The following is a 13,327-nucleotide window of genomic DNA, read 5'->3' as shown; positions in this document are numbered from 1 at the left end:
GCAGAACCCCTGTCCCCTTGGAAAGGAGGTTCTAGCTGTGGATGAAGACAACAAGCATGCCAACAAGACAACTTTAGGACATAAAAGTGCCTCAGAATCCCTGACTAAAGCTGGTGGCTGCAGGAGACTTTCTGCCTGGCCGGGCCTCTGGAGGCTGAGTTCCATCCCTCTTGGTGCAGAGGCCAGGGGGGACCTAGACTCCGATATTCCAGAATCCGGTGATGAGTTCTAACCCCGGCAATGGAAGAGGAGGGAAGGACAGGGTTGTCCAGCCCATCCCAGCCACACTGCACAGGCCCTCTGCAGGCTCCAGCTGCAGGCTTGGGGCAGACATGGAGAAGGCATAGGTCAGGGGAGGGGAGAGGTAGGGGAGGGGAGAGGTAGTCAGAGAAGGGAGGCAATGACAGAGGGAGGTGGTCAGAGGTGGACAGGCAGGGATAGTCCAGAGATGGCCTGCCAGCTGGGCGTCTGTGGACTTCTCCCTTCCTGGCCCTGAAGCGAACACTCAGGCTGGGGCAAGGAAATGGGGGAGGGGTCCTCGAGGGCGGTGGCTTCATATGATTTGTGTTCTCTGGTGGGTCTGGCACCCGCGGCTATGTCCGTTGTGAGGTGCCTAGGCTGCACTTTGGTCTCCAAGGTCTTTGAAAACGTGGGCATAGACCTGCTCAGGGGAGGCATCTGGAGGGGAGTGGGGTGTATGCCTGTGTTTATGGTGGGTGGGGTATTATAATCCAGGGTGCATTCAGCCCTCCCTTGGCTACAGTCCTCCTGACTGTTTTGTCCTTGACTCGGTGTGTACATGGTTTGAATGTGTCAGCATGTTGGTGATCCTGCTGAACTGCGTGACACTTGGCATGTACCAGCCCTGCGACGACATGGACTGCCTGTCTGACCGCTGCAAGATCTTGCAGGTGAGGCGGCCAGCCCTGCCTGGCTTGTTGTGCCCTGCCCATGCGGCCCCGCCCCCACCAGTCCCCGCCCGCCCCGCCCACTAGCCCCGCCCCGCTTGCCATATCCCGCCCACTAGCCCTGCCCCGCCCTACCTTCCATACCCCGCCCATCCGCCCTGCCCCGCCCCGCCTGCCATACCCCGCCTTCCGTCCTACCCCGCCCCGCCTGCCGTACCCAGCCCACTAGCCCCGCCCCGCCTGCCACACCCCGCCCCGCCCGTCATACCCCGCCCACCCGCCCGGCTCTGCCAGCCGTACCCCGCCCACTAGCCCCGCCCTACCCTCCATACCCCCGCCCCGCCCACCCGCCCTACCCGCCATACCCCGCCTTGCCATACCCCGCCCCGTCTGCCATACCCCGCCCATTTGCCTTGCCTGGGGCGCTCCTGCCCACTACCTGGCCTGCCCTCGCTCAACTGGCTGTCCTCTTCATCACTCCCGACTGGTCTTACCCCTTGCCCTTCCTGATCCTTTCTCCCCTCCAGCCCCTGTATATTTTGAAGCCTCTGCCCTAGTCTAGGCCCCCGTGTTCCCCGATCTAGGTGCCTGCCCAAGTCTTCTCCTGCTCTCCCCAACCCCAGACTAACCATACTGCCCCATTGCCAAGAGAGTTCAAGTGACCCTGACACTCCTCTGCCCAAAGCCTGCTTAGCTCCCTGGTGCTCTTGGAATGAAGGCCAAGCTCCGTACTTGCTGTCAGTTCCTGTCAGGAGCCAGCCTCCTGTATCTCTCCTGTTTTCATCTCCCAGGTCCAGGTGGGGGCCTAACCTTGGGTACCTGCCATGACCCCATGCAGCACTTGTCTACCCGTAGTGCAGGATGTGAGGGTTATACTTATTTTACAGATGTGTATAAACATCCTCATCCTATGTCCTCTCCCTGGGAAAGCCAGATTCCTCCTGGGAGGAGTTGCCTTCTGCCTCCTGTGTTTCCACAGGACTCAGCAGTTCTGAGCAGCTCCTGAGCAGCCCAGGGTCTCAGAATCCCCTGGGGCACTTGTTAAAGATTCAGACCTGGCCCATCTCAAACTTGCAGAATCAGAATCTCTGGGGTGGTGGGTCTTGGGTCTGATAGCGTGACAAGCTCCTCAGCCAGCCTTAGGCCCCTTGGAGGAGTTAGAACCGATTAGCTTCAGTGGGTACCAGGCTGGCTTCCCAACCAGATGATGAGTTCATCAAGGACTTCCTTCTATGTCGGTGACACCCAGCCTCTGTCCCAGCACACAGGAAGTGGGCCTGTTTGTTGAACTGAATTGACCACAGCCCTCATTGATCCTGGAAAGAGGAATTCCACCCAGCCCTGTCCTCAGGAAATATCTGCTCAGGGACGCATTTGGGCCTTCTTTCTAAACAGAGGAAGGCAGCCCCGAAACCTGCCTGGAGAGGGGGGTCAGGTCTGTTTTATAGACCTGAATGTCAGTTCTGATTCTGCCGCTTACCTTCTGTGTGACCTGCGGCAAGTTGCTTGACTTCTCTGAGTCTGTTTCCGCCCCTGAAATGGGGCTATCCGTGGGGTGGCTGTGAGAATTAGGGAAGAGAATGCAGGTCAGATATCCAGCCCAGGGCTTGGCCATTGTTATTAGGGAGAGCCCTTTGCCCTGCCCCCATCTGGGGCCCTTATTAGTAGGCCTGACTTTCGGGAACAAAAGAGTGGGCTGTATGACCTTGGGCACCTTCATTCCCCTCTCTGGGCCTCTGTCTCCTCATTTGTGAAATGACTCATTGGACCAGGATCTCTGAGATTCTCTTCCTGCCCAAGAGGAGATGTTTCCAGGCCTTTTCCAGGCCCCTCATGTCCAGGCCTTTGTCCCCACCCGAAACTGTGGCTGCAACCCTACGGTCCTGCTCCAGAACCTCATACCGTCCCTTGCCTTGCTTCTTGCCTTCCTCCTACCCCTGCAGGTCTTTGATGACTTCATCTTCGTCTTCTTCGCCATGGAGATGGTGCTCAAGATGGTGGCCCTGGGCATTTTTGGCAAGAAGTGCTACCTTGGGGACACATGGAACCGACTGGATTTCTTCATCGTCATGGCAGGGTAGGTAGTGTACGTCCCGCAGGCCTTAGCCTCTGGGGCACACCGGGCATAATTTAAATAATCAGTGAGGCTTCTTGGTGAGAATGATGAGGCTGCATTGGGTAGGGCCTTCCTGGACCCCTGGGGTGGGAGGAATGATGGCCCTTTGCTGAATGGCCTGGACAGACAGACCTTCCTCCCCTCTCTGGTAAGACATGTGTCCTCCTGCACTGTCAGCTGATACTGGGTCTGTTTCACACTAACTGTAGGACCTTGAGAAAGCGACTTAATCTAAGCCTCAGTTTCCTCACCTGTAAAATGGGGATAAGTATGATTCTATCAAAATGAGCACCCAATCAATGTTAGCTATTGTCTTACTACCCTAAATCGCTCAGCAAGTCAGAGATAGAGCACAGACTCAGGCACTGTGTGACTCCAAACTGTGGTTATTTCTGTCAAGACACAAGCTACAGTCAGAAAAAAGCCAGGTTACAAGTTAGCCCATTTGGAGCATCTTGGACCCTGCTTTGTGCCTTGTTCCTGCTTTCCTGGGTCACACCGGGCTCATGCATTCATCTAACAGCCAGGGGTTGAATGGGCTCCTCCTAAGCATCAGCACTGTCCTAGGTATGGGGTATGAAGGACAGCAAACGCAGAATAGGCCTTTTCCTTCCCAACTACTGTGTGGGGAGAGGCCTCCAACAGCCATGGAGGTGAATGTACCACACACACAGCAACAAGGCTCTGGGAAAAGTGTTGTGGTTTTCTGAGAGCATCTCTGAGCTGGCGTGGCGCCGGCGTGAGGACTTTCCTGAGGAGGTGACATACAGGAGCTGAAGGACAAGCAGGGGTTAACCGTGCCCAGTAATGGGTCAACAGAGCAGAATTGAGAAGGGGGAGAGACCGAGGGGGAGAGGGAAATGCTGGAGGCCTGTGGGTGTGCATGTGAGTGTGCACGTTTCAGCGTCTGTGACAGTGTGAGGATTCATGTATGTGTGTGTGTCAGTGGGCGTGCGTGCGAGATGCCACTGGGAAGGGGCGAGGAGGGAGGACAGGCGCGCGGCCGAGATGGGCGGTCAGCACCACCAAGTATATGCTGAACTCCACAAGGATGCTCTGAGATGAAGTGATTCGTCCCCTAGCGTTTTATTTTTTTATTTTATTTTATTTTATTTTATTATTTTTAAAGATTTTATTTAATAGACAGAGAGAGTGAGAGAGCACAAGCAGGGGGAAGCAGTAGGAGAGGGAGAAGCAGGCTTCCTGCAGAGCAGTGAGCCCGATGCAGGGCTCGATCCCAGGACCCTGGGATCATGACCTGAGCCAAAGGCAGACGCTTAACCGACTGAGCCACCCAGGCGCCCCCGTCCCCTAGCGTTTAAAAAAAAAATGTTACAACTCTGCTAAACACCCTTCCCTAAGAACAGAGTTCAACTTCACAGCCACCCTGACAATTACGAGGACCTCGCTGGAAGCTGTGCTGGGTTTGTATGGTTTCTTGTGAACTGTGCCACTCCCTTTTGTCAAGTCCTTCATTCTCCTCGTTTTGCTTTGGCTGGAGGCCATCCTTAAGTCGTTTTTTGTTGTTGTTGTCGTTGTTGTTGTTTTAAAGACAAGGTGTTTGGATAGTGTCATCCTTCAGTCTTGCCTGTCCAAACCTACGTTCCTTTGATCTTCTTGTGCGAAGGACAGTTTTTGTCTGCACCACTCTGGAGTCATAATTTCTCTCCTCAGAGCCCTGCATGTGGTCCTATTCAAATCCACAAGCTCGAATTGCGGGTGAGTCCAGGACGGATCTAATTCTTCTTCCTGGCTTTTTCCCTGCCAGAAGCTTGTAGGGTTTTCCCCTTACCTTCAGAATTCAGACAGTTCACTAGGGCAAGTCTAGGGGTAGGATTGCTTCCTGTGGGGCCTTTGAGAACTGGTATTTTCCTTCTAGTCAGGAAAAAATTTCTTTTATTGCTTTTGGTTCTTGCCCATTCTTCTCTGCTGCCTGCTGGCAGTCCCACAAAGTGGATATTTCCCTCCTGTATCTATTCTCTGCATTTATCCTCTTTTCCCTCAAAGGTTTCATCTGTACTAGAGGAGAATTCCTCGACTTGTCTTCTGAATCACCAACGATGTCCTTTCCTCCAGTTACTGCCCCTCCTGGAATCGTTCGTCTCCCCTGCATCTTACTAATTCCCAAGATGGTTTCTTGTTCCTGGGTTTCTTGGACCTGTTCTTGTTTTATGGATGCAATATTCATTTGACTCTCATCTTATGGATACTAAGTAGGCTTCTTAATAGTCCTTTCCTGACCTTGAAGTCAAAGTATAATTTCCAAAGAGTTAAACAAAAAAGGTGACCCACACACAAATCTTAAAAGGCATGTGATTTATTCACCCCATTAATGAGGAACAGCAGGATGGTAATCAGCAGAAATAGGAAAACAGGTATTAGAGAGAGAACGTGGGGATGAGAGAGTTAGGTTGGAATTAAACCTGGTTAACGACCTACAGGGTCATAAAACCATAACTTTGGGGGTTATCTTTTCTGTTGCATATAAATCACTTACAAAACTGCAGGTCAACTTGATTTCACAGCAGCCAGACCTTTAATTAACAGTAAATAGTGAATGAAACAAAGATATATTCCCCGGGTCGATTAAGTAATGCTCCAAAATCACATTGTGAGAAATACTGCCCTCCCTGTGCCTTATGTCCAAGTTTTAGGATAATTTTTCTTGACTCCTGTTTCGGGGAAGGCATTTGCTTTGCTGGTTCCATTCAGTGCCTCCTATGAGCATCCCCACCTTGCCCTTTGGACTTGAAGAGTCTCTGTTGCTTACTGATTCCCCCTTCTGCTCAGATTTAGAAATTAAGACAATGAAGACCCAAGCTGAGCAGAGTGAGGATTGGTGAGGTCTCTGGTATCTTGTCTCCGTCCTTGGGTGGGGTCTGTAGACCAGCATACCCCTGGTGGGGTGGGGGGCAGCGGGGTGAGCGAGGGCTGCACGCATGCACAGTCACATGGGGCCCCCATGCCTGGTTTCATGCTCTGTTATCACTGTTTGGAAATTCTTTTTTTTTTTTTTTAAAGATTTTTATTTATTTACTTGACAGAGAGAGAGACAGCGAGAGCAGGAACACAAGCAGGGGGAGTGGGAGAGGGAGAAGCAGGCTTCCCGCCGAGCAGGGAGCCCGATGTGGGACTCGATCCCAGGACCTGGGATCATGACCTGAGCCGAAGGCAGACGCTTAACGACTGAGCCACCCAGGCGCCACTGTTTGGAAATTCTTAATAAGTTTTGAAGGAGGGCCATGCATTTACATTTAGCACTGGTCCCACACATTAAGTAGCTGGTCCTGGTTGGGGGCAGGTTCAATGGAAAATTTTGTTAGAGTCATGAACACACCGGGGTGACCCAGACCTGTCTTCTTCTCAAGGTCCTCCTTGTCCTTTGTGCCTAGGGATGGTGTGGGTGCAGAGGGCCAGATGAGAAGCCACAACCCGCAGCTCCAGAGCCCAGCCCCCCAGTCCCAGCCCGGCTTGGTGCTATAAACATTATGCTTCCCCAAGTAACGGGCCTGACATCCCAAGGATGTTTTCTTCCTTCCTGCTCCTCCCCTTCCCCAAATTACTGGCTCCTTTTTCAAGCTGTGGAAGAGACAATCTCCATGATGGAAGGTTCCTTCGAGGTCAGAGCCTTCCTCTTCACATCCAGTCAGCCCCTGCTCACAGGCTGTTGCTGTGGGGAACTCACCTGGCAGCCAATCCCAAATGGGGACAGCCCGATGTGCTAGAAAAGTCTTTCTTTCACTGAACCGAATTTGTCTTCCCGTAGCTCCTATCTGATGGGAACATTCATTCACTTATTTGTTTACAAAATCAGTGTTTTTGAGCACCAGCTACACACCAAGCCTTGTGCTAGACAGGGGTGGGGGGGCCCTGGGTTGAACAAGACAGACGCCATTGTGATCTCATGGTTTAGAAAACAGATATAAAACAGAGAATACGATGCTAAGTAAATTCTAAATTGAGATCGATGCTGTTGTAAGGAAGTGTAGAGGACCATGCGGTTGTGGAACAGGGACCTGATTGACACAAGCCGGGTGGAGTATGCTCCCTAAAGAAGAGAGGCCCTGCACGGTGAGTAAGAGCTGAACAGGCGGAGGATGGGGGTAGGGGGTCTGGGGTAGAGGGGACAGAATGCAGAGGGCCTCAGGTGCTGTTTGGGGAAGGGCTTGAGGGGGATGTTGGACCCTGGGGATCCTGGAGGAGGGGGTCGGGTGCTGAAAGATGAGGCCAGAGAGGGAGGCAGGGGCCTGATTGCACAGGGGGCCCAGAGCCTGCAGGCGGGGGCATCTCTGACAGACTCATGACAGTCCTTCAGAATTTGGAAGGACCCTGAGATCATGACCTGAGCCAAAGGCAGATGCTTAAGCGACTGAGCTACCCAGGCGCCCTCCCTTTCTTTACATGAAATGTCCTCAACACCTGCCACCATTTGTCAAAGGATAGGTGAGGCGGCCTCACCTGCTGGGCGAGACTCCATGGTGCCTGGCTGGGGGTAGGTCCCCAGCCTCCCAGTGATGGCTCATGGGGCAGAGAGAATGGGTTGTCCTTGTCCCAGTGCCACGTGGTGACCTGTTGAGTGGCTGTGCTCCCTGCCACCCCCTGGTTGTGTTCACTTTCTAAGCCAGGTCTCTCCCATCCTGGAACTAAACACAGCTGACCTTTACTTAACCCAAGTACCAAACTTTGCGTTTTTTGCTATTAATTTTATCTTACAGTGATCTCTTGGAGTCCTGATTCAGTCACTCATTACATTTACTTCCTGTGCTTGATCAGCTCAGGATAGTGAGTCCTGTGGCACCTCACTGGAGACTCTTTCAGTGTGTGACAAACCTCCAGTAAGCATTGGGTTATAGTTGAACCCACGTCCCTGTCTCATTTAAACCACTTTTCTGCTTTTGTCCATTAAGAGGTCATGAAATATTCAATGGCATTATTGTTGAACTTGAGATATTCTTTATTTCTTTTTTTTTTTTTTAAAGGTTTTCTTATTTTTTTTTTTAGAGATTTTATTTATTTATTTGACAGAGACAGAGACAGTGAGAGCAGGAACACAAGCAGGGGGAGTGGGAGAGGGAGAAGCAGGCTTCCTGCTGAGCCGGAAGCCCGATGCGGGACTCGATCCCAGGACCCTGGGATCATGACCTAAGCCGAAGGCAGTCGCTTAACCAACTGAGCCACCCAGGCGCCCGAGATATTCTTTATTTCTGTATCTCCCTCGGTGCATTGTGCTGGTAATTCTACCTCCTCCCCTAACCAAGAACATGAATGGCCATTGCCATCTGTGGGGAGGGGCCTGGGCACTTCTGTTAAAAGCTTTCCCAGAAATTCCAATGATGATTCTCTTAGGTGAACCAGGGCTGGAGGACTGGCCTGCAGGGACCTCTCCAGAATGAGGCTGAACCTTGCCAAGGGTGTGGACCCCTGCCTTGGATGAGAGCGGAGAACAGGAGCTGCTTTGAGTCGGAAAGCCCTTGAAAGCTTCCAACTGTGATGGCATCCCAGAGAGGGCCTTGATGTAGGAAAGTGGAGCAGCTAAGGGATGAGCATGAGCAGACCAGGAACAGGCATCCAACCTCTCCACTCCTCAAACACATGCAGAGCCTTGCACCCCTTCTCAGTGCTCCTCAAAGTTCAAGGAGCAACAGGATCTCTGGGGTACATGTTACAGTGCAGATTCCTGGGCCTCGCCCCAAGGATCCAGACCCAGGGAGTGTGGAGGGCCTAGGAATTTGCATTTCAGCCAAATGCCCGGGTGGCCCCAATGCAGGTGCTCTCGTTCATTTGGCCCCCAAGATGCCCTTGACTGGGAGCGCTTCAAGTGGAGATGAGCATTCCTAGTTCTGAGAACCCCAGGAAGGGGAAGAAGCATGAGGAAGGCCCCCTCTCTGATCGGGGGCCAGGATCTGAGTTAATTCTCATGACAGGTAGATGTACTTTGTGAACAGAACCGTGAGGACTCCCCCTAAGAATTTCTATCATCATTAAAAATATTAACACAAATAGCAGTAATGTCAGTAACTCAGCCCCTTAGCCAGGGAGCGAGAAGGAGGGGCTGGTCAGTGTCCATCACACCCTGGGATCTCTTCTCCTGAGTGAGTGAGTGCACACAGGGAACAGCTTGCCCACCCTGACTTTTATAGGCTCTTAGGAAACGAAATGTCAATTGTTCCTCAACCCTGGGCTAGAGCTTTCTAAAAAGAGCAGGCAGGCATGTCCCCTCTGCAGTTGCTTGCTGAGAGTTCCTTTTGTCTGAAGTGCCCGTCCGTGGTTCTTTAGAAAGCAGAGGGAATTGAATCTTCCTGGGCTCCATCCAGGGGTGTGATAAAAAGTAAGAGTATCTACTGTTTGCCAAATACTCACTGTGGGCCCAAGCTGTGCATTGTCTGGTTTAATCTTCAGACTGGCTCTGTGAGGGATGGACTGTGGTCAGTGCCATTTCACAGATGTGGTCCCGTAACCGGGAGAGACCCGCCCACAGTCACGAGCTGGTAAGGGAAAGGGCCAGGAGGTGAACCCAGGGAGCTAGGCTCCAGAGGCGGGATTGAGTCCTGGTTCTGTGTAACTTGCTGGGATGCACTTGGCTGCAAGTAATGGAAAACTCAACCAGTGGTGGCTCGAGCAAATCCTGGGGTGTTTTTCCAACATAACATGAAGTTCTGAAGTCGGTGGGTGCTGATGATGGCTCTGTGTCCTGGGGGCTAATGTCCGTGATTTTCCAGGCCTTTCTTTCATGGTCACAAGGTAGCTGCTGAAGCTGTGGGCTTCGTGTTTGCATTGAAGGAAGGAAGGATGAAAGGAAACCAGGCTATGCCAGCTGCGAGTGTCTACTTAGATCAGGAAGACATTTTCTTTCCTAGATCCTTCCCCTGTGCTAGCACATTTGGCCAGAGCTGGGTCTTGTGGCCATCTTTAGCTGCAGGGATAGCTAGGAAAATAGAAAACATCATTGAATTTGGCTCAGTCAACCAAGAATTGTTCCCTGGGGCCAGGCAGGATTGGAAGAAGAGAGAGTGCACATTACGTGGGCAACTCTCAGAATGTGCCACATTCCTCTCCTACGGCCTGAGTTTCTCTGCTCTTGGCCAAAGCTGTGGCCCTACCATGTTACCAAGCCTAGTTGGAGCCTCCGGAGCTCTGCCTGGGCTGACGGGGCAGGGTGTGTGATCTATTGAGAAGTTTAAAGTCAAATCCAACCCATGCAGGCTGTGCAGAGGCTTGTCCCGCTCACAGACCGGGCTGTGGTTATGGGTGTCAGAGTGTCATCATTGTGGCTGTTTCCAGAAGCCTTTAGAGCTGGCCTCCCTCCGGCATGACTCTGTGTGCATCATCTGTGAATCAGGGAAGCACTCCTATGTCAGCAAGACCAGGGCACCCTCCTGGTCTTCATGTCTTTCCATCCTGATTTATCCTGGGCTCTATAGATAGGTCTGTCTACTCCAAGCACTGGGTGCTCTGAGGGCAGGGCTGAGGCTGACTCATCATCCCAGAGTCTCCAGACCTTGGCTCTGGGCCAGCATGGAGGGGGAGTCTCCATGACTTGTTTGTTTGGAATCTGTTGTGCCCAGGCACTGTGGAGCTGTGGGAGGGGGTATCTGGAGCCGTTTTCTTTCTTTCTTTTCTTCCTTCCTTCCTTTCTCTTTCCTTTTCTTTCTTTCTTCTTTCTCTCTCTCTCCCTCCCTCCCTCCCTTCTTTCCTTCCTTCCTTCTTAAAGATTTTTTATTTATTCATTTGAGAGAGAGAACACCAGAGCAAGAGCATGAGCAGGGGGAGGGTCAGAGGGAGAGGGAGAAACAGACTTCCTGCTGAGTAGGGAGCCCAACGTGGGGCTCAATTTCAGGACCCCGGATCATGATCTGAGCCAAAGGGAGACGCTTAACCGACTGAGCCACCCAAGTGTGGGGCCACTGTCTTTAAGCTGAACTGGCATTGGGTGGGTGTGGACCTGGTTAGATTACAATGGGAACCTTGGGGTGGATGGTTTTCTCATTTGCTGTGGATTAGAGTGGATGAGAGGGATGATAACCGCTTAGGTTTGTTTCCATGGATACAGGATGCTACATGCTATGAGGGGTGAGGGGTAAATCACCAGATTCTCAGGCCACAGGCTGACAAGCCGGACACCAGTCAATCATGAATTAGGAAGGCCTCTCTCGGTTACACAGGACAGGAACCTGACCATCCTAGTTTAAGTTTATCGTTTCCTTTCCTGAAAGCTGCAGGGTCTCTGGCTTCAGGGCCCATTTGATCCAGAATCCTGGAAGAGATCACTAGACACTGTGCCCTTCCATCCTACAGCTCTGCTCGTTACTCTGCTGACATACATCCCGGCAGCTTTCCTCCCAGGGTGCGGGTGGCGGAGGGCAGCCCTGGGCTCAGAGCCCACTCTCTTGGATTCACTGAAAGGGGACCTTCCTTTTCACGTCACTCCAAGGAGTGTGGAACGTAGCTTCCTTGACTTGGATTGGCTGGCGTGGGTCATGTGCTCATTCCTGAACCAATCACTGCGGCTGGGATGAGGCTGTGCTCTGATTGGCCAGAGCTGGGTCAGGTCCCATCCCCTGAACAGGGTGCGAGTCCAGCCCCACCCACGCCACGTGGCCTGAGAGTGGGGAGGGTAGACTTTGCAAAATGTCTCTTTCCCTAAGAGCGGGGAAGGAAGGGAGCTCTGGGTAGGCAGAAATCAGCAGAAATAAGCTGGTTTAGCAGAAGTAGTGTTTACTGACTGCAATGCGCTCTCTTACGTCCTCACAATCCCAGAACTTGGGGGAGGGGGTGGTTAACACCATGTCACAGATGTGGAAACGGAGGTTCAGAGACATTAGCAGCCTGCCCCAGGTCATACAGCTTGTATGGGCCAGATCCGGGATGTGCTCAGATACGGCTGGCTCCAGAGCCCATGCTGACTCATAGCATGAGGGGTTTTACCTTTTCAGAGGCCAAAATATTCCAGTCCATCTGCCCCTGAGGACGTGGGCAACTTCATCAGCCCTCAGAGGGCTGCCAGGTGGGTCCTCTGAGAGGGACCTTTACCCCCAACGTCTGGTAGAGCCCAAAGTGTCTGTGTCTGGTTCCCAGCAGCTGTGTCCACTGATCCTGCCCAGACTATGCTGGTTGTAACCGTGCTAAATTTCATGAAGCAGACATCATGAGGCATGTTTGGGACCTATACTTAAAAATGATGTATTATTGTTTATCTGAAATTCCGACTTAACTGGGAATCCTGTATTTGTGTGGCAACTCTACCCAGAGATGAGGTCACTGGAGTATTGTCACCTGAGTGACTAGAGTGTCTAGAGAAGACGTGGGATCTCCTGCTCCCGCGGTCCCCAGGGCTAACCTGGATCCCACCTGCCTGGGGTCTGTGTATGCAGCCTTTCCTTTGACTTTGTGGCCCCAAATCTTTCCTTGACTCTGAACTTGGCCTGAGTTGGTTTCAGAGCATCTGTTTCTTTAACAGTCAAATGGGCTTAAGAACCTCTGTTTTCTGGTTTCATAGGAATAGTGTGAGGATGTAAATCAGAAAGTGCTGGCCAAGGTCCAAGGGTTAATGTGATTGTTCTCTAATTCTCTCTTTCCATTATTTCTTCCCTCCCGCCTTTCTTCCCTCCACTGAACACCTACTATGTGCTAAGTGCAGGGTAGGGGTGTAGGCTGGTGGTCTAGTTATCCACTAGAGCAAGCCTGAATCATCACAGAGCTGCCTCCTGACAGATGATCTGCCATTTCCAGCATCTCAGCTTCCTTTCCATTAGCTACATCTTAAATTACATTTTAAGAAAGCCCCTGTGGGCCCCTTGCAAAGATTGAGGAAACACCCTATTTTTATCAGCAACACACAGAAATCATCTCCTGGGAGGGGTATTTCCTGGAAAGATGTTAAATCTCAGTCACTTCATGTTGCTTCTAGTCAGCTCCAAGCTTTTTTTTTTTTCTGATCTTGTCCCTCAAGTTCTGTGTTTGACAAGCTGGCGTGGAGAGCCCGCCTCTAAGCCAGGCCCTGGGCTGGGACACTGGGGACCCAGTTGGGACTCTGAGCCCGCCCCTGCCCTGAGGAACCGGGACACGACAGAGCACACGTCAGAGCCAGAGGTGCCCTCCTAGAGGACAGTGGGACAAAAGGCAGGCAAGCTCAAGCTCAGTTCAGGGGTGGGATCTGGAAAGCATAGGTAGGACTGGCAGATGCAAAGGCAGGTAGCTTGGAAAAAGCCCGGTGCACTGTGGGAGCATGGGAGGCGCCCCTGGAAGGCAGGGCACGTGGCAGACAGTGCTGGGGTCACGTCAGAGCTTCTGGAGGCCCTTCCTG

The 13,327-nt window shown here is 52.1% G+C and overlaps 1 protein-coding gene across 1 annotated transcript in view; it reads left to right on the top strand.

The window, feature by feature from the left end:
- Positions 1 to 13,327, top strand: part of CACNA1I (calcium voltage-gated channel subunit alpha1 I) — a 102,115-nt gene that overhangs the window by 19,314 nt on the left and 69,474 nt on the right. The window contains exons 2-3 of the mRNA XM_034987258.1: positions 800 to 911; positions 2,852 to 2,985. Coding sequence (XP_034843149.1) covers positions 800 to 911; positions 2,852 to 2,985 — 246 coding nt within the window. The remainder of the gene's footprint in view (positions 1 to 799; positions 912 to 2,851; positions 2,986 to 13,327) is intronic.

The sequence above is a fragment of the Mirounga leonina genome, unplaced genomic scaffold (assembly GCF_011800145.1).
Source record: "Mirounga leonina isolate KUSES-001 unplaced genomic scaffold, KU_Mleo_1.0 Mir_418, whole genome shotgun sequence".
Taxonomy (NCBI): Eukaryota; Metazoa; Chordata; class Mammalia; order Carnivora; family Phocidae; genus Mirounga; species Mirounga leonina.
The sequence above is the reverse complement of the archived record's forward strand: the minus strand, read 5'-3'. Positions and strand labels throughout refer to the sequence as shown.